The sequence below is a fragment of the Protopterus annectens genome, chromosome 9.part0 (assembly GCF_019279795.1).
Source record: "Protopterus annectens isolate FY-2018-M chromosome 9.part0, PAN1.0, whole genome shotgun sequence".
In the NCBI taxonomy this organism is placed as follows: Eukaryota; Metazoa; Chordata; order Ceratodontiformes; family Protopteridae; genus Protopterus; species Protopterus annectens.
In genome coordinates this window covers 1,466,028,144-1,466,054,214 of record NC_056743.1, presented here as the reverse complement: position 1 = coordinate 1,466,054,214, position 26,071 = coordinate 1,466,028,144, and the positions used below count along the sequence as shown (strand labels likewise).

At 37.8% G+C, this 26,071-nt stretch overlaps 1 protein-coding gene across 1 annotated transcript in view; it reads left to right on the top strand.

The window, feature by feature from the left end:
- The window catches only part of LOC122810707 (adhesion G protein-coupled receptor E1-like), a 160,980-nt gene that overhangs the window by 21,289 nt on the left and 113,620 nt on the right, over positions 1-26,071 (top strand). Inside the window, exon 2 of the mRNA XM_044082271.1 lies at positions 23,346-23,492. Coding sequence (XP_043938206.1) covers positions 23,346-23,492 — 147 coding nt within the window. The remainder of the gene's footprint in view (positions 1-23,345; positions 23,493-26,071) is intronic.

The window sequence follows — 26,071 nt, the reverse complement described above, 5'->3', positions numbered from 1 at the left end:
AACATTTTTCCAGTTAAAATTCCCCCAGATGTGTACACCAATGCTGCAGAGTTTGTGGGAAAAACCAGACTGTGAGGTGTTTCCATACTTTATATTGTTGTGCTGCAGATGCTGCCTGTATGATTAGCTGACCATGATGCATTCCACCTTCTAGCTATGTAATTTGTTCTTGATTGCTTTTATTTCGCTATTTTCCTTTTTTTCCCTTCCCATTTCCTCCCCTTTTAAGCCCCAAGGTGCGCTGCACAAACCTGGTGCCCAAATTTTAACAGTCTTTCTATGTCCAGGTTTTTTTTTTTGTTTGTTTGTTTTAGACCAGGTGCGCGCCCCTGCAAACCTGTTTAGCTAATGTAAACATGAAGAAATGGCCCTCCCCTGGATGTGAACATGCTCCTCATTTCATGGAATAAGTCAATACAGCCTCAGACACACCCTGTTGCTTAGCTGTGCTTAGCTAAGATCAACTGGGAGCTTTGAAGCTCCAATGTGCTAACACCAAGCATGACTTACCCGCTTTTCATGTCAGCTGCTTCTCCTGCTTACACCACTGCCTTATGGCACCTACATGGTTAGGTGCAGTTTAGCACTTAGAAGATTTTTGTGATCCAGTAGATTTCCCCTCATTTGCATACCCCACTGCCTTAGTCCGCAGTTACTGCACTAACACGGAGCCTTTCCCCTTGATAACCAGTGTTCCCTGGTATTGTTTTGATTCTGCATGCCATAGACTATAATAGCAAAATTCAGATTTACCCTAAAATTGAGTTTTCTCATTTTTTTTTATTTTCGGCACAATCCCGTTTGTATGCCACTGCCCTATGCTTACATGGCCGATACCGGCCAAAAAAAAATAACTTTGATTTTTATAAAAATAAATCAGTTTTCCATGCCAATGGCTATAAATTTGGCCATTGGCATGGCTAAAGACTATAATACATGATTTTTTGGGATCTATCATGCCTCCATTTTGTTATATGCAGAAATGTATTTGGTTAGTAACCGAATACATTTCTGCAACTATCACTGTTCTTGCACGGATACCTACCTGCTTGCTGAAATGCTAATTCACCTCATTTGCATGTTTTTCACCAGCAAATGAAGTAATTAACATAATTCCATGGTGTCCATGCAAGAATAGTTCTAGCAGGCTCGTGCATGCTCCCAGCCTTGTTTACTGGATCGCCGGGCAGCCATATTCCATGCAGGAGCTGCTGCACTATTCCTGCATGGAATAAATGGCTTATTGAATCCCAGGGTCTCCTGAAGCCAATTCATGAATCTTGGTGAAAGCGCTTAGTTGGTTTTACTTTAACAGTAATTAATGTTAAATAAACATGGGTTTCATGCAAATACTGCCTTGGTGGCTCGCTTTTTTTTTAAATTTTTATTACTGTTTAGAAGTTTTTGAGCATTTGGCTTGTTTTTTGGTGTATGTTACCTGTATAGAAGTTGCTTCTGCTATCCTTTCATGTCTTTGATAAACATTTTTTAACCTCCACCCTTTTTGATGAATTACTGTTTCTTGTGAACTACACAAATTGGACATCATTTTTATGGTAATGGCAATGTAATCACCAGATCATCATCATCATCATCATCATCTTCATCTTCATTATCACAAAATGAATTTTTTTGAAAAATGGCTTTACATGTATTTTAAACTGGACGTGAAACAAAAAAATAGCATTAACTAGTAAAACAAATACAATAATATTATCTGCGACTAATGTAAGGCTAGCATCAGCAATGCCAATGCAGGTAATAGACCCTGACCTTCAACTACTACCATTTGTAACTCAGCAAAAATATGTTGGCTTAATGATTGATCAGTCACTGCCTTTTGTACAACATGTTGAAATCCTGTCACAAAATGTTCTCATATGGCTTAACTTAGTTAAACAATGCCCCACCTTTTTAAAAAAGTAAGCCAAACAAACCAGTGCAGTAAATATACTATCGCCCAGGTAAAACACTACCTCTAAGTATTTAACATAGATGCCTGTCAAATCACACATATCTTTAAAGGACAGAAGCAAAACTACTAAAATTTAAATATTCTAGTTTATTTTACAAGGACATCGCTGTCTCACAATAAACACATGTAACTGACTCCCTAGTGGGGGAAAAGCTTCTTTCCTCCTGAATGTCTTAAGCTGTTAACTCTTAAATAATTACTACTGCCCACCACCTACATAGTTCCTACACTATACAAGAACAATGTACACTCTGAGGAATGCAGATGGTGACCTTTTTATAACTCCTTATACTCTTGCAGTAGACATGTATTCATTCTCCAGATTTCCTCCTGAGTGCTGGAAATCATTGAAGAGCCATACCAGGAAGTCTGCTAAGACCATTGTTTGATGATCATGATTAAAGAAGTAATCCTGGTCACCTGGATACACCATAGAATAATTAGGTGCCCTGAGCTTCTGTACATCAGACACTGTGCAGCCTGGTCACCTGGATACACCATAGAATAATTAGGTGCCCTGAGCTTCTGTACATCAGACACTGTGCAGCCTGGTCACCTGGATACACCATAGAATAATTATGTGCCTTGGGCTTCTATCCATCAGACACTGTGCAGCCTGGTCACCTGGATACACCATAGAATAATTAGGTGCCCTGAGCTTCTGTACATCAGACACTGTGCAGCCTGGTCACCTGGATATACCATAGAATAATTATGTGCCTTGGGCTTCTATCCGTCAGACACTGTGCAGCCTGGTCACCTGGATACACCATAGAATTATTAAGTGCCTTGGGCTTCTGTACATCAGACACTGTGCAGCCTGGTCACCTGGATGCACCATAGAATAATTATGTGCCCTGGACTTCTGTACATCAGATACTGTGCAGCCTGGTCACCTGGATACACCATATAATAATTATGTGCCCTGGACTTCTGTACATCAGACATTGTGCAGCTTTCCTTATTCCACTAATACGGACAGCATTTTATGTAGTCCACTTGCATACAATACCCAAGCCATCTCCCTTCACTTATGGAAGACTACTAACAGTTTAGCAAACTATTATTTGTTTTTGTCTAACGTCGTTCTCTTCTGAAATATTTCTTGCTCCTTTTCTGCTTCCTATTTTTTTTTTAATATCAGTTTGAATCTAGGAATTACTTCAATCTCGTTATTGCACCTTTCTTTATCTATATATGGTTTTAATTAAGAATGACAATGTGCAACCTTTAATACCTTATGTTGCTATATATGTTTATTGTAACATTAATTTAAATTCTTATGCAACATTATTGCAGTATTTAGTTTTATATTGTGACATATGAATAAAATATAATTGATCCAGGAGTTTAAAAATCTAATCACAAATCCACCCATATTCCCCACCTTAGCACAATATATCATTAAACTGTTTCTCCTAGCACATCTATTAGTCATGGGTTACAAGAAAAGTGCCATCAGTAAGGCATGTTCTGAATCTGATGCTCAGGACAAACGCATATTATTACATAATAAACAGCATTTTGCCAAATCAATATTTAAGATCCCTTTGGTTGTCACATTTCAATGCATAGTGATTCATGAATATTATCATCAAACACTGGGACATTTGGTGTAGTAACAAAGATTTGAATGACCTTTCACCCAACCACTATATATTCTGTTATATGTTCATAGGTTCATAGGTTCATACTAGGCTATCTGCCCTGGGGCATTTATAAGCCTAGCCCGATTGTGTTTGGCTTATGCCACCCCTTGATTTGAGTATACGGTGCCCTTTTTAAAGTTTAGTTTACTGTGCCTCTGTCTAATAGTGACACGTAAGTAATCCCCGGGACAAACCTACGATCCCCTATCCACTCATCAAGATTCTTCTTGAAGAGAGTCAGTGAGGTGCTCTGCCTAACATGAATTGGAATTCTATTCCAGAGTGAAAGGAGCCTCTGGGTTATGAATCTGTCCCTCCAGCATGTTCTATTTATTTCTGTGCTAAGGTTCAAGTCCCTGGAGCGTGTGGCTCTAAGGGATTTAGATTTACTGAGGTGGAGCATGTCCATTAGTTATGGGTTGGACATAGCTTTATATGTCAGGCATAGATCGCCTTGAAGTAGGCGGTATGCAACTGAGTAGAGCTGGAGTTTTTTTAACCGAGCAGCATATGGCATCTGTTTGAGTCCCTTGATCCTCCTGGTGAGGTACTTTTGGGGTCTTTCTAATTGCTGCAAGTGTCAGGTAAGGTACATTCCAAAGGGGGCATTGTATTCTATGATGGGCCTGATGAGGGATGAATAAAGGGGCATGATTACCTCTCTTGATCTAGATGTGAATCCTTTCATGATGAGGTGAGCTATGTAGAAGGTCTTTCTAACCACTTTGGCAATGTGGTTGTCAAAGGAGAGATTGCTATCAACTTGGGTCCCCAGATCCCTAATTACTTTCTCTGTACTTAATGGGTTACCACCTATGTGGTAATTTGTGGGTACATTGTTTTTGCCAAAGGGTATGACTATACACTTTTTGGCATTTAGCTTTAGACCATGGCTCTGGCACCAATTATCCGTCTCTGTGAGACCTTTTTGAAGGATGTTTGTGTCAGCTGGAGAGTCGATTATGGTGCCCAGTTTGCAGTCATCTGCGAACTTGGTGAGCCATAGTCCTCCCATGTTGGCCTGTACCTCAGAAAAGTAAATACCGAACAAGAGAGGTCCCAGGACAGAACCTTGTGGGATGCCACTTGTGACCGGTTTCGAGTCTGACATGGCTCCAGCAACTCTGACTCTGTGGGTTCTGTCTTTGAGTCAGTTTGCGACCCATCTTGTGACATAGGGGTTTATATTTAGGCTGGATAGGTTATCTATGATGCCCGAGTGGCGTATTGTGTCAAATGCCCTTGCGAGGTCCAGATAGGCTGTGTGGACTACCTTCCCTTCATCTATGGCCTTGGTGACTGTTTCAAAGAAGTTGACCAGGTTCAAAAGGCAGGATCTGCCCTTGATGAAGCCAAATTGGGTAGGATCTAGTGTCTGTAGGTCCCCAATGTCTTTGTTTATGAGTTCCATGATGATCCTCTCCATAGCCTTGCATACTAGGCTAGTCAGGCCTATGGGGCGATAGTTTCCAGGGTCCGCAGAGGCGCCACCTTTGTGGAGTGGGACCACTGTTGCTGTATGCCATTCTTTGGGCACATATCCTGTAGTGAGGCTGAGATTGTACAGCAGTTTTACTTGAGGGATTAGTTCTTCTTGGAGTTCATGTAGGACGCAACCTGGGATGCCATCTGGTCCCATGGAAGCAGTGTTTTTTGCTTTGAAGAGGGCTGCCTTCACCTGAGCATCAGAGATGTTTGGGAGGCTGCACTCTGCTGGGATAGATACTTGGTCTTTTGGGGGGGGGGGGTGTAGAAGTTTGCACTGAACCTGTCTGCCAGGATATTGGCGATGTCTGTGGATTCAGTGTATTTTTTGTCATTTAGAATCAACTCAGAACAAGTCTGGGAGTTGCATCCCAGGTTTCTAACATAACTGAAAAAAGCCTTATGATTGTCTTTAGTGTTCTGTGCAATTTTTCTCTCGAAGCTGGCCTTGGAGGATTTTATGAGGGATCGTAATTTTTTGCTAGTACTGATCAGAGATGCCTTCCCTTTTAGGGATTTTGCTCTATCATGTAGTAGCTTCCTCCTTCTGTTGTACAGTTTATTTATGGCTGGGGTCCACCAGACTGGACGCCTGCCTTTGGATGATTGGGTCTTGATTTTGTTTGGGATAGCATGATCCATGCATTCCTGGAGATGTCTGTAGAATGCAGGATTCTGCAGTTTGGGCCGTAGTTTCCACTGGCCCTGGGGTCTTGAAGGATTCCACTTCAGTTTTGAGAAGTGTGAAGTTCGCTTTTGAGAAGTTTTTCACTGTCGTTTTCTGGGCTGGGGTTGGGGTCGGGATGTTGATATCCAGTGAAATTAATTTATGGTCTGATCTTACCAATGAGGGATATACTTCTGGTATGGAGCATAGAGTCCCCATGTTGGCAATGATCAGGTCACAACTGTATGGTACATTTTAGATAATGAGCCGTGCTCCCCTTAAGGTTATTTCCACCCAGAGCACTTCATTGAGTGACAAGATAGTTGGTCTGCATCCCCTGTGGTATTGTAAGTATTTTCCCACCATAATTTCAATAAAGCAATACTATTTAAGATGTTTGATTACTTGCAGTACTTCTGGTATTATTTATCTGGCATTTTTTTGCAATGCCTTTTATGTAGGCAAAACATCAAGACCTTTTAAAAATCAAATGGCAGACCATTTAAGTGACATTAAATGCAAACATATGTCTAATGCTTTATATAAGCATACCTTAAAGCGTAAGGTTGTTATATTTACTTTTAAAGGAGTTGAAAAAAAACCTGGAATGCACCCTAGAAATATATATTTGCTAAAAATTCTGTCTGATTGCGAACATACGTGGTTTGTACATCTAGGTGCAGTATTTCATCCAGGGCTCAATGAATATTTGAATAATTGAATAATTAGAATCCCGAATTAAAGATGATGTGGACATTTCTCGGTATAAATACAACTTTGATCGTATTTTTACCAGAATAGAGGGCTCACTAAATAAATTTAGATCTACTAAAATAAAGAAACTCAAATGTGATAGGAAAGATTACTTGAATGGGGTTGCTTATTCCCCTCCACCACATCCAATATGTATGAGCTGCAACCAATGCTGCGAGGCAGCCGCTTGGTAATTTCCATAATGATATGCCTGAAGTCATGAATATTAATCAAACTCCTCCTGTTACTCAAGAAATCGAGTCAGATGACACTAGTAAACCTATAAGGCACAGTGAACGCCTGCAACAATGTCAAAAGAACCCCAACATGGACCTTATTGGACCTCAAAATATTTACACGTAAGCTGAATCTTACTTTCCTTTTGGGTCAAAACACTTGTATTTACAATGACTTGCATGGTTCCAGTGTTTATAATCCACCTTTGAATAATACTTTATTACTTTTTGAGAAACTATGTGAACTAGATATCGGAAGTTTACTATGCAAGCGACCTTTAAAAACCTATACATCTAACATGTCTGTTATTGAAAGGAATGTGTTAGACTTAATTATAACTCAAAATATTTGTATTTTAAAACCCGACAAGGATAAAGGTTTGATTTTTATGAATGAATATGATTATGTAAACAAAATATTGGAAATGCTGCATACTGATACTTATGTAAAAATTTTCTTAAATTAATTTAGTGGTGCTTGTCAGCAGATAAGTTCTTTCATTAATGACCTTTTTATTGATAACCGTATTGAAATGGAGACACTGAACTATCCAGACATCTTAAACCCCCTTTCATTGGTGATTTTTGGGTTACCTAAAATCCATAAAGATTTGCAAAATGTCCCATTAGGAACCATAGTGGATGGCAGGAATTGTATTACATACGGATGTGCTAAACTTGTGGATAAAAAACTTAAGAAATTTTTGGATAGTGAATCCCAAATTTGTAGGGATTCTTGGGACTTCTTAAAATACCTAAATGCATTAAACTTTCAGGGCAACTATAATTTCCTGACCATTGATGTCAAGGATTTATATACGGTGATCCCACATGAACTTGGCATTAGTTGGGTCAGGGAATTCCTTTCTTTAAAAGGGGCACTAAGCACTGAAGTTGACCTTATTGAATATCTGTTGGAAATTGTTTGATCCAACAATATGCTGATTTTCAATGGTGAATATTTTTTACAACTTGTAAAACAAGGATGAAATGACCGTACCAAAAAATGCCAAATAACCTCACACAAGGTCTGGTCAACACGCAGCAGAATATTTTTTACACCAAACAGGTGTTGCTATGGGCTCCCCCTGTGGGGGTAGTTTTGCAAATTATGTTATGGCATACTGAGAGGGTGAATTCTTATTTAAAAACCCCACATATAAAGGCAGAGTTTACTGGTATACTAGATTCTTGGATGATATTTTTATCATTTTTCGGGGTGACATAACCGATGTAGTAAGCTTTGTCGATACTATTTCTGGCTTCACATCATTCCTTAAATTTATATTTGAATTTAGGGTTGATACTATCTCCTATCTGGATGTAGAATTATCATAGGATATTATTAATAAGAGATATCTAGCTAAGATTTTTCAGAAACCCACGTACTCTAACACATTATTACACCAGAAAAAAGCAGTTATAAAATGTCAACTGGTAAGAACTGCTAGAATGACCACATTGGATTCTGATTTTTTGCCTGAATGTCACAAATTAAAAAAATATGTTCCTTAAGAGATGTTACCCTCTTGCACTTGTTGAGGAAATTATTGATGAAGTACATAGGAAAAGAGATAGTGGGTGGTTTAAACCCTTACTGAATAATAATAATACTTTTGATATAATTGTAGAATCACCCCCTGATGGGGTAGCAGTAAACTTTCACATTAGTGCTGCAGTTGGGGAATCCGATCGGAATGATAATGCCCATTCTTTTAAATTTATTACAACTTTCTCTATGGATGCTGTTTTCCTACGTGAGATCGTATTGAAAACTTGGAAAATCTTATTAGACGATCCTTTCATCCAGCATAAAATTAATGTTAACCCTGAACTGATTTTTAAAAGAGGGAATAATTCAAAGAACATCTTGGGCAATAACACCAAAGTGTATTCCTCTAATGTGGGCATAACTAAATGTGGTAGATGCAACCTTTGTAAATTCATGAAAGTAGCCAACTCTTTCACTATCAATAATGTGACGTATATGATTAGAGGCAGATACAATTGTGAAAGCTGTGGTATTGTGTATATTGCCCTATGTCATTGCTGCCCAGGGTTTTATATTGGTAAAACCAAGAGACATTTTAAGTTGAGAGTATACAAACACCAATATAATACTGGGAAACTTAACATTACAAATGCTTTTTCTAAACATGTCTCCAAAAACCCTGGGCACTCCTTTAACTATTTGATTATCGATAATATCACTAAGAATATTAGAGGGGGCCCCTGACCCCTTCCATTGAAGGAAAGAGAGCTTTATTGGCAGCTTAACGTTAATGCATTTGCTAGTCCTGGTCTGAATGACCAATGCTCTGTGAAATGCATATTACATCTGAAATCTTTGGAACGATGACATTACTAATATTTTTATCATATATTATTATTAGTGTATTTAATCTGCATGCGTATATATATATATATATATATATATATATATATATATATATATATATTTTAGATATGTGTGACATTCTATGTGTTTGTTGCTGATTTTAAATATTTGGTAATTTACATCCAGTTATTTAAGTGAAGTACATGAATTTATTGTAGGGAGTATATGTCTTTAAACTGCTAATAGGGGAAGTGATGTCATTATTTTTTTTTTTGAATTATTTATGCTGGCTTTTCATGTTATGTAATTGTCTGATGAAGTTCATACATTTAGTTTGGATGAAAGCGCTTATCTTGATTGTGTGTGTAAAGCCCGCTTGGATATTTTCTTGGATAAAATTCTTGGATGAACCTTGCCTTCAAGTCTATTTTTGTAACTTTTTAAGTGTTAATGTCTATATTATGGAGCTTTTCTCCCCGGGCCTTCACTGAAAATGGGTTTGACTAGGCCCAGTGGGCTTTCCCGGTAAATAAAAAGCATATAAATAAATAAATGCATAAAAAAATAGAGAATACATTGTTGAATGGGAAGGTGGTGGATAGCAAAGGACAGAGAAGACTGAAGAGCAGGAAAGGCAATAAGACGTAAAGGAGGAAAGAGATGAGTGAAGAAAAAGAAAAAAACATTTTCTGTTGACTAAACATGAGTAAGATAAGATGGAACAGCACACATAAAGTGTCCCATTAATATGTTATAGCTATGTTGAGACAACATTTGCACTGAGACTCCTTACCTAAGGAGCTGTTTAGTTATGAAGAAAATTTGGGAAAAGTGGAGATATCTTTTTTTTCTATGTGTTGACAGGGATTACTATATTTCCAGTGCTATAACAGTGAAGGAGTGTTTAGTGGAATGGAGTTAAACTGGTTGAGTTTGTCTATTTTGTTGACTAGGGATGTAGGATCTTAAAATTTAAAAAGTTGATCTTTCAGACAATCTTCCAACAAAGAAATGAAAATAGTTTAAATAAATACATCTGCAAACAAGGGATGCAATTAGTAGTGTAGTCCTTTGTTTCACTGGTAACCATTAAGCATTTGAGAACATAGACCAGTAATGTACTGTTTCAGGTGAGAGTATTAAGAACTTGCAGATGTTAAAGGTAATTTCTAGAGCAGTTAAATACTTTTTGACAGCACTCACTAAGCTTCACTCAAAAGGTGAATTTCTTGGCTTCTATGTCTTGAACACATAATAAACAGATTACGATCAGCAACCCTATCAGAATTCTCATTGTAAAGCTTGGTTATTGTTGCCTGTTATAGGTAGAGAGGCAATTAGCAAGTAATGACTGACTAAGTCACTGGCCTTAGGGAGGCTGAAGAAAAGAAAATACACAAGACACTCTGTGTTCTTATATTTCAAAAGTGGAGAATATTTTGGGTCAGGCATCTGTCACACCAGCTAGTGTTATTGCTGTGGCAGTATAGGTTTAGGTCTCTACAATGATTGTTTTTTTTTTTATCTCAGCTTCTGTTTAGTTGAAGGAATTTAAAGAGTGTTATGTTGTTCATAGCATGGAAGGCTAAGTAGTGACCATTCCTCAGAGGCCTGTATGACACTGATTAGAGGTACAGGGTTTAAGTCCTTCAGAGTAGCTACATGTGCTGAGACATGAGATGTTTTTGATGAGGAAACTTTGAAGTTTCCTGAGCTGTGATATGATCAAATAAGGGAGGAATTAAGTAGGGCTATACTTTGGACCTTCTGGAGATTCTACAAAGGATGGGTTATGTAAGGTAGAAGGATTTTCTAACACCCACAGTGCTATGGTAGTTCAAGAAGGGTATAGTTTCAATATAGGCAGAGAAGACCCTGAGGGCTGCCTCAGATTAAATTAGAATATTATATATGTGACAAGTGGAACTGATGCAAAATTTACAAATGGAAACAATGTATTTCTTGGCATAGTGGTTAAGCCCATGATTAATACACCAAACATTTTTTTTTTAAGTATAGACCTTGTTGGACAATTAGAGTATCAGAATGGGGTGTGAAAACTGTTGCCTTCAGCAGTCTTGTTTAGTTGTTGTCTGTTGTTATCAGCTTTCATACCAAAGAAATTAATTGGTAGTTATTATGCATGCAGTCTGGGAAGCCATTGAAAACCTAACCCTATTTGTCAACTGCACCAAAGAATGGTCTGGTTATGTGACTTATTCAAGGTCACATAGAAGAAAACATAAGGTGAGAGAATCAAACCCTGTGCCATAGGAAACAGCCTATTTTTGCTTAAAAAGTTATGGACATAGACATAGCACGAACGTAATATAATGGATGCATAAATATTATTTCTTTAGACCCCCTGCTTAATATTTATGCATCCATTATATTATGTTCATGTTATGTCTATTTGCATAGTTTTAAACCTCCATTTAATACAATTTTGACACTAACTTTTGAAGTAAAAATAGTTAGAGCATATATTATTTAAAACTCTAAGCTTTCTTTAAGTAAGATGCTGACACTAACTTCAGCAATGAAAATGGAAAGAGCGTGAAGGAAAGGCATGTCTGTACACTGAGATTTCATTGGCCTGTTGAATGAATGAGTAACAGGAAGTTCTTTTTAAATGAAAGAGAGCTGCTTTTTTATTAGGATTTGATAAAGGTTCAACAACCGAAAGCGCTTATCCAGATAGTAGCAGCAGGATTACGTTTATTTCATTATTAAAGGAACTGCTTTTAACCATTTTATTTCAGCTTTGGTGGCAGTAGCTGTTTTTTTTTTTCGTATTTACTTGGTTTCCATGTGTACTGCCTTTGGTGGTGAGCACAGTGATCTTTGTGTCTATGACTTTAATTGTATGGGTTTTGTTAGGTAGACAATTACCTATTAAGCAAATTATGTTTAGGCTAATGTTAAGTTGGGAGAGTTTGTCAAAGTCCATTTAGGAAAGAAGGACTGTATGCCCCTTATACGTCATCATAACAATTTCATTGTATTCAGACAGACTAATCTGGCATGACTTGACCATTTACAAGTCCAAACTGGTATGTATCCAAGGAAAATAAGGCCACTTGTAGCATTTTTTTTAGTTCCACTATAATAACATCCATAGCCTTGCAAACAATACCAGAGAAACTAATAGACCAGTAATTTCCAGGTTCTGCAGAGGGGCAACCTTTATGTAAGAGCAAAACAACAGTTCTTCTTCATACTTTGGAAATGAAACTAGAGAACAAACTTCAGATGAACAGCTAATGGGAGAGGTTTGCTATATGGGATTTCATAGTTCTTAACAGAGATCCATGGTTACTGTCAGGACCTAGGCACCTTATGTTTAATTTTGGAAACTGACAAAAGGAGCTAATACAAAGTTATTTTGTGAGGGGACAGTCTGTATGTATGAGTGTTTGTGTGTGAATCATCGGGACCATTGGGGGGAAGAAGTGTTGAGGTTGGAAAAGTATTAGTCATGTTCTCAGTGTCAAATACTATGGTACTGTTAGAGGTACGTGCAGTACATAGTTTTTAATTATCTCTATATTTCCTAATAGAAATGGAGGTAGTTGTCTTCTAAATTAGTTGCAACCCTGAATTCATAGTTGGCCTTAAATTTCCTAAGAAAAAGTTTGAAGGTCTCTCATCAGTATCACTATGATTAAGTGGATGTCTTTTATAAATGGACATGAGCTTTATTCTATTACTTTTATAGTTTGCTGATATGGTATTTCCATCATATGGAACTAGTTTTATATTTGCCACTATATTTATGTCAGACTGGTGCAGATGCTCTGCTACATCTATTACAGAGGAATAAACTTAAGAGAAGTAGGTTCTAAGTTTGCTGTGCAGCTAATACCATAAGATTATTAATAAGATCAATAAATTGTAAGTATTTGGTTTTGAAGACATCCCTGAATGTGAAGGCATTATTAAAGACTACAAAGACAGTTTTCAGTCAGAAAGGCACATTGTTGTGTGGGTTAGATTTGACTAGATAGGATGTAACAAGTAGCATAATGGGATTAGTGTAAACATTTGTGAAGGTATGATCAAAAAGATTAAAACCTCTAGTACTCAGGGGACAGTTTGGTCAAGTGTATTAACATTAAAAAGTCACAAAATCTCTGGGCATATTTGTTGTTAGTAGCCATGTGTTTGCCAGTTTCTGGATAAATAATTAAAGTTGTCCCATTAAAAGGGTATGTTCTGAATGATTAACTTTTCCTTGTGGTTAAGATATAACTGTGTACTCCAAAAGGGACACAACTGGGGTTCTCTAATTGAAATGACATGAACAATCTACTTATTCTGGTGCTAAATCTCACCAAGCTGTGGTTATCCTTATGAAAGGGTGAACCAGGAAGAACTAATTATCACAGTTGAAGCCCCCTATAGAAGTTAAGATGATGTAGGTGTGGATAGATGAAGGTAGTTACTGCATGAGGTTAATAACTGCTTTTATACTTTTGTGCTGTGTCTTAACTCATTCAAGCCTAGACCACCTTTTTGTATACTTCCACTTAACACACACCTCCTTATGGCGTCCAGACCTTTCTTGCATCTGACTTTTTAACTAAGTGACTTACCAGTTTATAATTGGCAGAAACTGAAAGGGCAAGGATTTATTAATAAAAATGACAATAAAATTGTCATTCTAGGATATCCTGCAGTAGAAAAGCCTTGACTATATTATGCTTTTCAAGTTGATTTTTCAGAAAATGCTCTGGATTACAAAGATATGTGCAGGCCATAAGTGGTACAACATTCCACATCACATAGATCTTAATGAGTTAAGATTTTTCCCTCTCAGTCTTATAATAAATATTTTTTATAAAATTATATAATTTATTGGAGGTCCCTTCCTTTATCTCTTTTTCCCATATTTCTTATACTATAAAGAGTATAAATTCACATTTTCAGTTCATAAATTGTATAAGCAAGAAAATATGCAAAATCTAATTTATGAAAGTGCATGAAAGTAAACTTTAACTAACAGTTCATTTGGATATTGAATTTGTGGTGCTTTTTTTTTTTTTTTCCAAATTATGAAATCTACAAGCTAAACTAAGGTAGGGTAAATAAGTAAAAGTCCTGCAAAAACTTTCTGTAAGCAAAAAGTATTTAAATAGTTAATTAAAGTCTGGATTTTGTTCGTTACCATACAATTTCAATTATGCTGTAAATTATGTAATTAAATCCTAGTAATATCAGGCCAAGAGAATAAGTGGCAACAGACAAGCACTGAACTTTGACCAATTAGATAGTATTATTCTGATAGGTTAGATTTGCTCACCTATGCTAATGCAGGCATATTCTTTCTGCTCATTCATCAAAGAATAACTCTATTTCCACCTGTCCCAACAGCCATGAGTGCCAGTGAGTGTCTGTTTCCTCTTTCATCAACCACTTCATTGTTTTGTGTAATATATAAACAAATGAATACATGGTAAATGTTTGAAAAACTAGAGCTGATGAAATATTCGGATAAACGCACTTATCCAGAATAAAACAAATTCTGTTTGATAACAAAGTGTATGGCTGTTAATTTTGAAGTTAAAACCTAGCCCCAATTTTAAACCTGTCCATGTGGGCATTGTAATGTATTATGAGATTTTTTTCTTTTAAATATTCCATGGGCGACTACCAAAGCTCAGCTTCAAATCTTAAATTTAATAATTAGCGCTGTAATTGACTATAATATAATAATTCATTTTGTTAACTGTAACCAGGACTTTAGCCAGTTCTAGATATGTATCAATCAGAATCTGATGAAAGACAAAGGGGTTACAAATAAATAAATATGAATATTCTTTTGCATTTGCTATTGGATATGAATACAGCAGGCATTGTATCCTTGCCTAGGGTGAGCCCTATAACTACACTGGAACTATTTTTCTTTAATTTCACAAATGTTGAGGTTTTCAAGGTTACAAAAGGAATCAAGTTCAGAGATTTGGAGTTTAGGCTCCTGATATCCAACAGTTTTGGGCTGGAACTTCAATAATGGAATGTCAATCAGGTAAACTCTGCCTAAAAAGGCTTCTCGATATTAGCTTTAAGACATCACTGCCAGCTGCTGATGTCCCCCCACCCCCCCGACATCATAGCTTACATCCAATATTGTTTGCAAAAGACTAGATTATACTTTTACCAAAACTATAGCTTTGTGCTTATCATTTTAACATTTACCTATCTCTGTAGACACTATGAGATGACTGTTGCATACTTGTCTTTGCATGTTCCTGATCCATCCAGTTTGTATATGCATTAAAAATTCCTGTAAGTAATGTTGAATTTGCAACATGCCTGGCATTAAACATTAGCTCTAAGTGGGGACAAGGAAATGATGCCTTATTAAAGCTGCTTTTGCCATTCCTGAGTGCAAAATGGTGCTTCAATGGAGGCTGTTTGCACTCGTAAGTAAAGTATCAGGCTCCCATTTCCCTTTGGCTCTGGCTATATCAGGGGCCTGTTCCTGAGGCAACTTGAGATTGAAGTGAAAGAAAGTTGAGTTGGTATGGGGGCTAATTCAGGCCAAGTGAGACATATTTTTTCATTAAATAATTTTTAAATAATTAATTAAATTAATTATTAAATTAATTAATTTAAATAATTAATAGTAATATATGATGTTGTATGACAGTGGTCATGTTCAGCTGCCTTGAAAAGATCTTACCCTGTCTCTCTAGTAGATAATTTAATGATAGAAGTTGCACATAAAAGAAGGGAAGGAGTCATTAAACCAATCTTGGGTAGTAGTTTGAAGTCAGAAGGTGCAACTAATAATTTTCTCTCAACAGCTGAAGAAGTCACTGTAGGTTCATAGGTTGGTACTAGACTATTGGCCCTAGGGCCTATACAAGCCTAGCCATAACAATTCCCTGGCTATTTCTTCCCACACTATTTACTTCCCTGGACCCCTGTCTAGCAGGGTGACTAATGTGATCCCCGGGATGAATTTCCTTTCTCCCATCCAATTGTCAAGGTTCCTTTTGAAGAGGGCCAAAGAGGTGCTCGGCTTGACATGTATGGGCAGTCTATTCCAGAGTCTGGGTAGTCTCTGGGTCAGGGACCTATCCCTCCAGCATGTTTTGTTTATTGTGATGACAAGGTTTAGATCACTGGAGTGTGTGGCTCTGAGTGATTGGGATTTCTTTAAGTGTAGCATGTCCAACAGCTCTGGGTTTGACATGGCCTTGTATGTTAAGCAGAGATTGCCTCTGAGTAGACAATATGTGACAGAGTATAGCTGGAGTTTTTTAAAGCAGTCAGCATAGGGCATCTGCTTTAGGCCTGTGATTCTTTTACTGAGGTATTTCTGCAGCCATTCCAGTTGTTGCAGATATCTTGAGAGGTACATATCAAATAGGGCGTTGTATTCTAGAATGGGTCTAATGAGGGATGAGTACAGTGGGACAATGATCTCCTTTTTTCTGGATGAAAAGCCCCTAGTGATGAGGTGTGCCACATAGAAGGATTTCCTGACTGTTGTGGCGATGTGGTTGCCAAAGGAGAGACCACTGTCCACCTGTGTCCCCAAGTCTCTTGTCACACTTTCATTGTTTAGTGTATTGCCACCTATGTGGTAATTCATGGGAACATGCTTTTTCCCAAAGGGAATAACTATACATTTCTTGGCATTGAGCTTGAGCCCATGGCTCTGGCACCAAGCATCTGTTTCTGTAAGGCCTTTTTATAGAGTATCCACATAATTTGGGGATTAAATAATGGCTCCCAGTTTGCAGTCATCTGCAAACTTTGTTAGCAAGAGTCCCTTAGTGTTGGCCTGTAGTTCAGAGAAGTAGATGCCAAACAAGAGAGGTCCCAGGACTGAACCCTGAGGTGCTCCACCTGCCACTTGTCTGGAGATGAATTTGGAGTCGGCTACTTTTACAGTGTGGGTTCTGTCAGTAAGCCAGTTGGCAACCCATCGAGAGATGTAGGGATTAATCCCCAGCTTAGTAAGTCTGTCAATGATTCCAGAGTGGGGAATGGTGTCAAAGGCCTTGGCGAGGTCCAGATAGGCTGTGTGGAATGCCTTACCCTTGTCCATGGCTCTGGAGACTGATTTGAAGAAGTCAGGCAGGTTCAGGAGACAAGATTGCCCCTTCACAAGCCCAAACTGGGTGGGGTCCAGTGTTTGAAGGTTGCCAATGTCTTTGTTTATAAGCTCCATGATAATACATTCCATGGCCTTGCAGATCAGGCTTGTCAGACTGAAGGGGAGGTAGTTCCCGGGATCAAAGGTGGATCCCCTTGTGGAGTGGGATAACTGTAGCTGTGCGCCACTCAGTGGGCATGAAGCCTGAGGTGAAGCTATGATTAAACATGACACTTAGGTGAGGTGCCAGTTCATTTTGTAGTTCATGTAATACACAGCCCGGAATGTCATCTGGTCCCATGGATGCTGTACTCTTAGCTTTAAAGAGTGCATTTTTTACCTGTGTGGCTGTTATTACCAGAATTTGGCAATCTTCTCGTATTCAGATAGACCATTTAGGGGGTAAGAGGGGGGTGAAGTTGGCACTGAAATGATCTACCAGGATATTGGCAATATCCTTGGGATCTATATATTTAATGCCATTCTGTTGTAGCTCAGAGCAGATCTGAGCATTGCCATTTAGATTCTTGACATAGTTATACAATGCCTTATGGTTGTCTTTGGAATCTTTGGCAATTTTATTTTCATAACTAGCTTTGGAGGAATTTATGAGGGATCTCAGCTTCTTACTGATTCTGGTAAGGGTTTTTTTTTGCATCCTGCGATTTTCCTCATTTCTGCAACAGTTTCTTTCTTTTGTTGTAAAATTTGTTTGTGGCAGTGGACCACTAGATTGGCTTCCTTTTTTGGAGGAGAGCATCTTGATTCTATTTGGGATGGCACGGTTCATACATGAGTGAATGTGCTTGCACAGTGCCTTAGTGTAGGATTCAGCAGTTGAACTTTCAGTTCCCATCTGCATAGGTGTCATGAAGTTTGTCACTTCTGACTTGAGTAGCATGAAGTTGGCTTTGGAGAAGTTTTTTATGGAGGTTTCCTTACTGGGGGGTAGGGGTGGGATGTGGATGTTAATGGTGATTAGCTTATGGGCAGACCTGACCAACGAGGGGGTGACCATAGTTGTGGAACATCGATTTCCCATGTTGGTAATGGCCAGGTCTAGGATATTGGAGACCCTGGTGGGACTATGGATTAATTGATCCAGGGTGTTGGAATTTATGAATTCCAAGAACCGTTGGGCAAAGGTGATGGTACACGAGTAGTTTTCCCAGTTAATGGCAGGGTAGTTGAAATCACCCAGTATTAGGGTGTTTAGTTGTATCTTAATATTTTCCAATATGTTTAGAAAGTTATAGTGAGAATCTTAGAGCATGGTGGGGATCTGTAGCAAGCTACAATTTGGATTGCAGTCTTATCTAGTATTAATTGCACCTAGAGAATTTCAGACGCATTGTGTTCGGCAACTAGCCTGCTGGTGTGAATATCCTTGGTGAATATGGACACTCCTCCACCTTTAGTGTTTTGGTCCTGGTTTGGTGGCCGAAAAGTGTGGTAAGAGTTGTAGCTTGGTATTGCAGGAGTGCTCTCTGGAGCCTTGAACCAGGTCTCAGTTACTGCACAGATATCGATGTTCTCCATTTTTAGGAGTACCTCGAGAGAGTGCATTATGAGGTTTAGACTTCTAGCATTGAGTAGCATTGCCTTCAGAATTGGCATGCTTGTACCTGTTATGGTGTTGGTTTTGTCCTTTGAACTTTGCCTAAAAAAGGCACTAGAAGGTTGGCAAGAGCTTTAGCCAGTAACCTGAATCCCAGGGGTGACAGGTGCAGACCATCTTTGTCAAAGCATTGTGGTCTGTCAATCATGTTGTCCCAGGCAGACAGATAGTGGATCTACTTTGAATGACACCAGAAGCTTAGCCAATTGTTGAAGTCAATCATTTTGTCCTTATATTGTGGTATCATTCTGGGCAAAGACAGGATGCTACTCAGGGCTAGGGTCATACCTGCCTGGGCCACATGATCCAAGAGCTCTTCCATGTCTCTTTTCATGTAGTCCAGGGAGGTGGATCTCAAGTCATTTACTCCAACATGGACAATGACAGCGTCATATTTGTACTTGTTGTGGAGTGACTTGAGTGCATGCGTTACGTGGCAGATCCTGGCACCAGACAGGCAGCTGACTGTTATTTTCTCCTTGTTCAGCTTGATGAGTGGGACATCAGTGTGCCTGACTATAGAGTCACCTATGATTAAAGTGTTAGGTACGTTGTCTGGCCTTAGGGGCTGTTGCTGGGTGGCACACTGGTGTTGTGAGCTATGTGACACTTTGGTTGTGATTGGTGTTTGTTTGCATTTCAGCTTCGGAGGTCCTTTTTGCTTGGGCAGGTTACAGTTAAGGGCCTCCACATATGTGGATTTAATGTTGCTATGTGTGGGTGTTGGTGGTGTGGGTTTAGAAGGGCTATGAATTGCTTGAGATGTAGTGCAGGTGTTAACCTTCTCCTCTTGACTGTCTAGCACAATCCTGGGTGGAGAGAGCTTTGCTTCCAGTTTGGCTATGTAAGTGCATCTCTCACAGGTTGTAGTGTTAGGTTGTAGGAGGAGAGGGTTGTCTGTGTACATGAGGCAATTGCTGGATTGCCCCAGTATGCCCAGATTCACCGGAAGCTGACCCTTGGACATGCCTGGTTTGGTGCTTTTTTTGTAAAGTACAGGAGCTATTTTCCCTTGCCTTAGCAAGGCACTTTGTAATTATAGGCTGTTTAGTGCCTACAATTAATTTCTCATTTTTAACAAGGAGAGTTGATTGCTTAAATCAGTTTAAGGCTTCCTAGTGTTTTCTTGCAGGTATTAGAGCAAGTGCTAGTCACAGGGATGCTTAAAGGTAAGATGAAAAAAATGGTTTATCCTAAACACTGCAGTGTGCACTAGATAAATTAGATGTGAAAGTAGGTAACTTAAGTTTTACCTGTCTAAAAAGTTAAGTTTTAGTGGAGAGTCACTATTTTTAAAACAGCAAGATAGATTGAAAGGGGGTGGTCACTTTTCTATTCTGGTACTATGGAATACAGTATGATGGCCAATAAATTTAAATAGTTGAAGGGGAGTGATTTCACAAAATGATAATTTTGTGCTGATTTACACAGGCCAGTGAAAGCAGAGAGGAAATGAGATATATGGTCAAATTAACATAAGAGGCAGGCAACTAGAAAGACAGCGGTATTCTGCCTGAATCTCAAGAGACAGAGCTCTGGTCTCTTTTGAAGTTTTAATATGCAGTTAAAAGCAGAATACAAGTAAAACACAAGGTAAAGAAAACCAATCCTAGAATTCAAAATATAAAAAGGAAATAAAGTAATACAAAATACAACAAATAAAAAGCAAACTAACCTTTCCTTTGCAGCAAAGTGTGGTAGAGTCTGGTGAGCTTTTCTAGTAAAGTTCTGAAATGTTTTATTTTACCCCTTAAATAGAAGCTTAAGTTCCTAGCTCAACCCCCTCAGTTCACAAATGATTAACCTTAAGTGACCTCTTCTATCTTATGTATGAGTCCTTAATTGATCAGTTCTAATTTCTGCCTGACTCACAAGAGACAGAGCTGTGGTCTCTTTTGAAGTTTTAATATGCAGTTAAAAGCAGAATACAAGTAAAACACAAGGTAAAGAAAACAAATAACAGTATTCAGAATATAAAAAGGCAATAAAGCAATACAAAATACAACAAATAAAAAGCAAACTAACCTTTCCTTCACAGCAAAGTGTAGCAGAGTCTGGTGAGCTTTTCTAGTAAATTTCTGTAAATGTATCTGTTGACTTTAATACAACTTGTATTACCCCTTTTTCTGTCAATGCACTCACTTTGAAAGGGATTATTATGAAAAATTGGGACTTGATTCTGGCTGTTACTTCTATTTGTCTAAAGTTGGGTGAGAGACCACAGGTAACTTTTAAAAGAGGCTGTAACTTGAAAGCCTTACTTGAAAGACCTAATAAAAAACATGTTAACAGTCCCAGGATGTATAAATGTGGCAGATGCCATTTTTGCAAGTACATTAAAGTTGGTAAAAGAATAACTGCTAACAAACATCATTTGAACATAACAAGTAGGTTCAACTGTAAAAACAAAGGACTGGTATACTTAGCTTTGTGTGATAAATGCGAATGTTTTTTGTTGTTAAGATGAAGAGACAGCTAAAACAATGCATTTATTTATGAGCACATATACAATATAGAGAAACAAAATCCTACTAACTCCTTAGCCAGACATGTCAGTAGCAACTCAGGGCACACTTTTTCATTTGTGGTTATAGAAGATCTTCTCACAGACATTCGGGGTGGCCCTTGGTCATTGCTGTTGGAAGAAAAGGAACTCAACTGGCAGCTGGTTTTGAATGCTTTCAGCTACCCAGGATTAAATGACAACTGTAATGTGAAATGTCTTTTAAAACTTAAATCTTTAGAAAGATGATTTTTATTTATAGGTTTACATAGCTATATATGCATATAAATATTTAAACTTTATATATATATATATATATATATATATATATATATATATATATATATATATACATATACTTCTTTTATACATATATTTAAAAGTATTTTGTCCTTTTAACAGAGATGGGAAGTGATGTAATGCATTTTTTTACTATTTAAAATATGTAATTTCCTATTTTCCTTGTCTGAGGAAGTTTACTTATTAGTGGCAGATGAAAGTGCTAACCATTAAACAGTTTGTTTGTTAGTTATGCAACCAACTCAGTCATTAGACACTGTGCATATCCCTGTAAAAGTTAAATGCATAACATACTGGAGATGGTGGTGTCATGCATCTGTTAAATAATCTCTGTCACTGCCTACCTTAAATGAACATATACAGGACACTCCTTATCATTACATTCCCTCTTAACTGCAAGAGATATTGTGGTATCCAGTAACATCTCTTGCCTTCCTACTCTCAGGACCATTGGGGTTTGTAGCAGGTATAGCATTATCACTTAATATAGTCCTGTGTGCACTGTGCACAATAGATGTAGAGACAGATGCTTTGTGAACTAAACATGGTAATACTTCACTGTAATTCATAATAGATTGATAATTTATTCTGGTGTATTTGTCCTTCATATTATATAATTGTGAATCACAAATAGTTATAAAATGTGTATAATTAACATGACAGATATAAATGAAATCTACTTAAATAGCAATCCTGAACTGCATCGTCTAAAGAGCTCTGAGGAGATTGGACTTATTTAACAGCTTGCGTCCTGGAGAAAGAAACATTAGAGAGTATGCACTATTGAGAACCCACACACAGGCACATTTTCTTATTTGCATTATATGCAAGAGTTCAGCTTTACTGTTTTGGGGAGAAATTTCAAAACATTTTCTGAGTCTCACACTGCTGTGATAGAGGAGCTTGAGTGAAGTTACAAATGTATCGTGCACTCTGAGACTGCTATAACTGATGTTATGTTCCCAGAGTGTGCTCTGTAACATTGGGGTGATGTGGGGTTATGAATTATGGGGTGGTATAGTGGTGCAGTGGGTAGCATTGTCACCTCACAGCAAGAGATTTTCTTGCACATTTCTGAGCTGGGGTGCCTTTTATGTGGAGTCTGAATGTTACCACTGTGTTTGTATGGGTATCCTCTGGATGCTTCATTTTCCTACCACATTACAAAGACATGTAGTAGATGGATTGGGCACTCTAAAGTGGCAATATGTGTGCGTGTGTGCATGTGCGCGTGTGCGTGCGTGTGTGTGTGTGTGTGTGTGTGTGTGTGTGTGTGTGTGTGGTATGGAATTACAACTGTGGCGGGGCTAGGCCCCCAGCAATATGAACTTTGGCTCAAGATGATTGTGACTGTTGAAGTATCACTCTAACCTCATGTGCAAAAAATGTGAAAAAGGAGTTGTGATTGGATGGATGGAAGTGGAATGGATGGATGGAATCATGTACAATTCTGATAGTGTACATGTTCTACCACATACATTCCTTTGTATATGATAATGCACATTATTTATGGACAAGGTGGACAGAACATAAGTCAGGATGTAAAATATGTGGAGGACTCTGTAGGAATTTATCTGTTCTTCTTTGCCACATTTTCATACCCAGACCTATAAACACCATAAAATATCATACAAAAAAGCATTTTTAAAAAATGAGTAAACATTGCATTCTAAAGAATACCTCTTAACTTTATATTTCATTGTCATTTCAGATATTGATGAATGCAGTGACAAGAGTACATGTCCAAGCAATGCATTATGTCACAACACCATTGGAAGTTACTATTGCTTATGCAAATCTGGATTTAAGACTCTCTCAGGAGCAGTGAATTTCACAAGTCCACGTGACAGGTGTGAAGGTAAGTATAATCTAATATTTGTTTGAGTGTTATAACAGACTAAAGAACTGAAGGTAATTAGTCATGGTTGTAACTAATATCATTCTGCTATTAAGAATCTAACTATGGCACCTAATTAGTCTCTCAACAAAGTTGCAATGAACACAATAAATTAAGCAGAAGTGTGACCTTTCAGTTTGAACTAGTCCATTTTCATTTATTTTGCCTGAGTTATAAGCCTAATGGATATGCGGATGAAAGCGAAGTAAACATAAGTGTAATAATCAACTTTCTGCTTTATATGGTTGAAGATTTTCTTCTGTAGCCTCATGTTTGCAAGTATTTCATCTGCAATAGTACAGTCCAGACAATAATTGAAAACATTGAATATATATTGATTTAACAGCTGTTTACGGCCTTAATAAATAAATCACACACAGTGTGTTTTAGCAAATTAAGGTACAACGTGTCACCTGCATTACCATTTAACCAGCCTCAACCCTGTACTATAATCCTTCTGCAGTCTGTGTTATCAGAACTGGCTGTTATTTTTACATGTCAGTTTACATCATATATAAGCTGAATGTACCCACTTTTACACACAAGGGTAGTAGAAGCTGAACTCTATGTGCCAATAATAGAAAATTTACTAAGTCCTTATTTACCTGTTTTTGAAGTGGTTTCAGTGACACTACATAAGTATGTTGTTAATGAGGAATTGCTTTGTTACCAGGATTAAACATGCTAGCTATAACCAAAACCCACAATGACTAAAACATATTACAGGCATATATGTTTAATGCAAACATGCTATATGTGGTCGTCCTTGCATATATGCAGGTTTAGAGTCACTTAATTAATGGCAAATTTGAAGTAAACCTAATTAAGGATATATTGTCATAGATGGAACATAATGCCCACAGCCATGGCATGAATTGAAAAAGAAGTATAACAACAAAGTACAATATATTAATTATTCACAGGCCCACACAAAAAGAAGACGACCCAAAAGAAAATATTAAAATAAATATACGTGTTTGTCAGGAAAAGGATATAAAATATTTGAAAACATTCAAGCTGTCTGAATAAAACAAGCAGCTTGTCTGTTTTAATTCTATATTACCCACAGAAAAAAACGGCAGTTAGAAGCAGACACTGAAGATCTTGCATTTCTCTCCAAAGTTACACAAAAAAATCACAAAGGTTTGAAAAATTAGTAAATCAAAAAAAAAATAATCTTCAAGAAATAGTAAACCCACAAATAATACTTTTGCCTGTTCCATGAGGAAAAATTATTCCTTATTTCTCTACAGATCTTCCCAGTACATACTTACAACAGACGATCCCAATGTGCCTTTGACCTGAGGCAGCTTGAGATTAAAGTGAAAGTAATCTGTACTCATAGATGGACTAATTCAGACCAAGGAAGGCATGTTTTTTTTCATTAACAATTTTTAAAAAAAATAATAAAGTATTGTGCTGTGTGACACTGATCCTGCTCCTCTGCCTGCTGTTGATGGCCATCTCCATTCTGTAGGATGGCAAGTATCTTTTAATAGTTAAGTAATGTAAGTCAAAATTGTGTGTGTGTGTGTGTGTGTGTGTGTGTGTGTGTGTGTGTGTGTGTGTGTGTGTGTGTGTGTGTGTGTGTGTGTGTGTGTGTGTGTGTGTGTGTGTGTGTGTGTGTGTGTGTGTGTGTGTGTGTGTGTGTGTGTGTGTGTGTGTGTGTGTGTGTGTGTGTGTATTTGCACCTGTGTTTGGCTTGCTAGAGTTGCACTGCATGTGTTAAGGTGATTGTTTATGTATATATTTATTTATTTATTCGTAAGTTCATAGGTCATTTTAAGCCTAGCCAATTTTTCTTTTGGTGCTTGAATTAACTTATCCCATTTGGTGTTATTTTGGCTGGTTAATAATTATATCGTATCCCTAGTGACAATAACTGGGATCAGACCATAGATAATTTGAGTGGACACATGCATGAGATTTAGGAGTTGCATTTGTCCATTAGTAGTAGTACAAGGGCAGTCCTGGGGTAAATTTTCTCTTTCCCATCCACAGACCCAGCTTACACATGAGTATGGACCAGGATGAGCTTTGTTTAACATGGATGGATAGTATGTCTAGGACAGTGGACAGTGGACAGTGGTATCAACTGTGAGATAAATCTGTCCCTGCAAACCAATCTGATGATGTTGCAGAAGAGGCTTATATCATTGGATTGAGTGTTTCTGATGCCATTTGACTTGCCAATATGCAGTAAAGCCATCATTATGGGACACATGATGCCTTGTAAACCAGACACAGGTTATCTCTTAGCAGACTGTAGGATACCAAGCCTAGTGAGAGGGCTTTAATCACTCCATGAAGGGCATTTTTAGGCCTTGTATCCTTCTAGTAAGGTATCTATGTGGGTGTTCCAGTTGTTGCATGCCTCTTGACAGATTAAAGCCTAAGGGGGCATTATACTCAATGGCTGATATAGTAAAGGCTGAATAAAGGGGGGGGGGATGGCATATCTAGAACTAGACACAATCCCTTCTTATATTAAACACTGTGTAAAGGGGCAATGACATCACCAGAACTAGACACAATCCCTT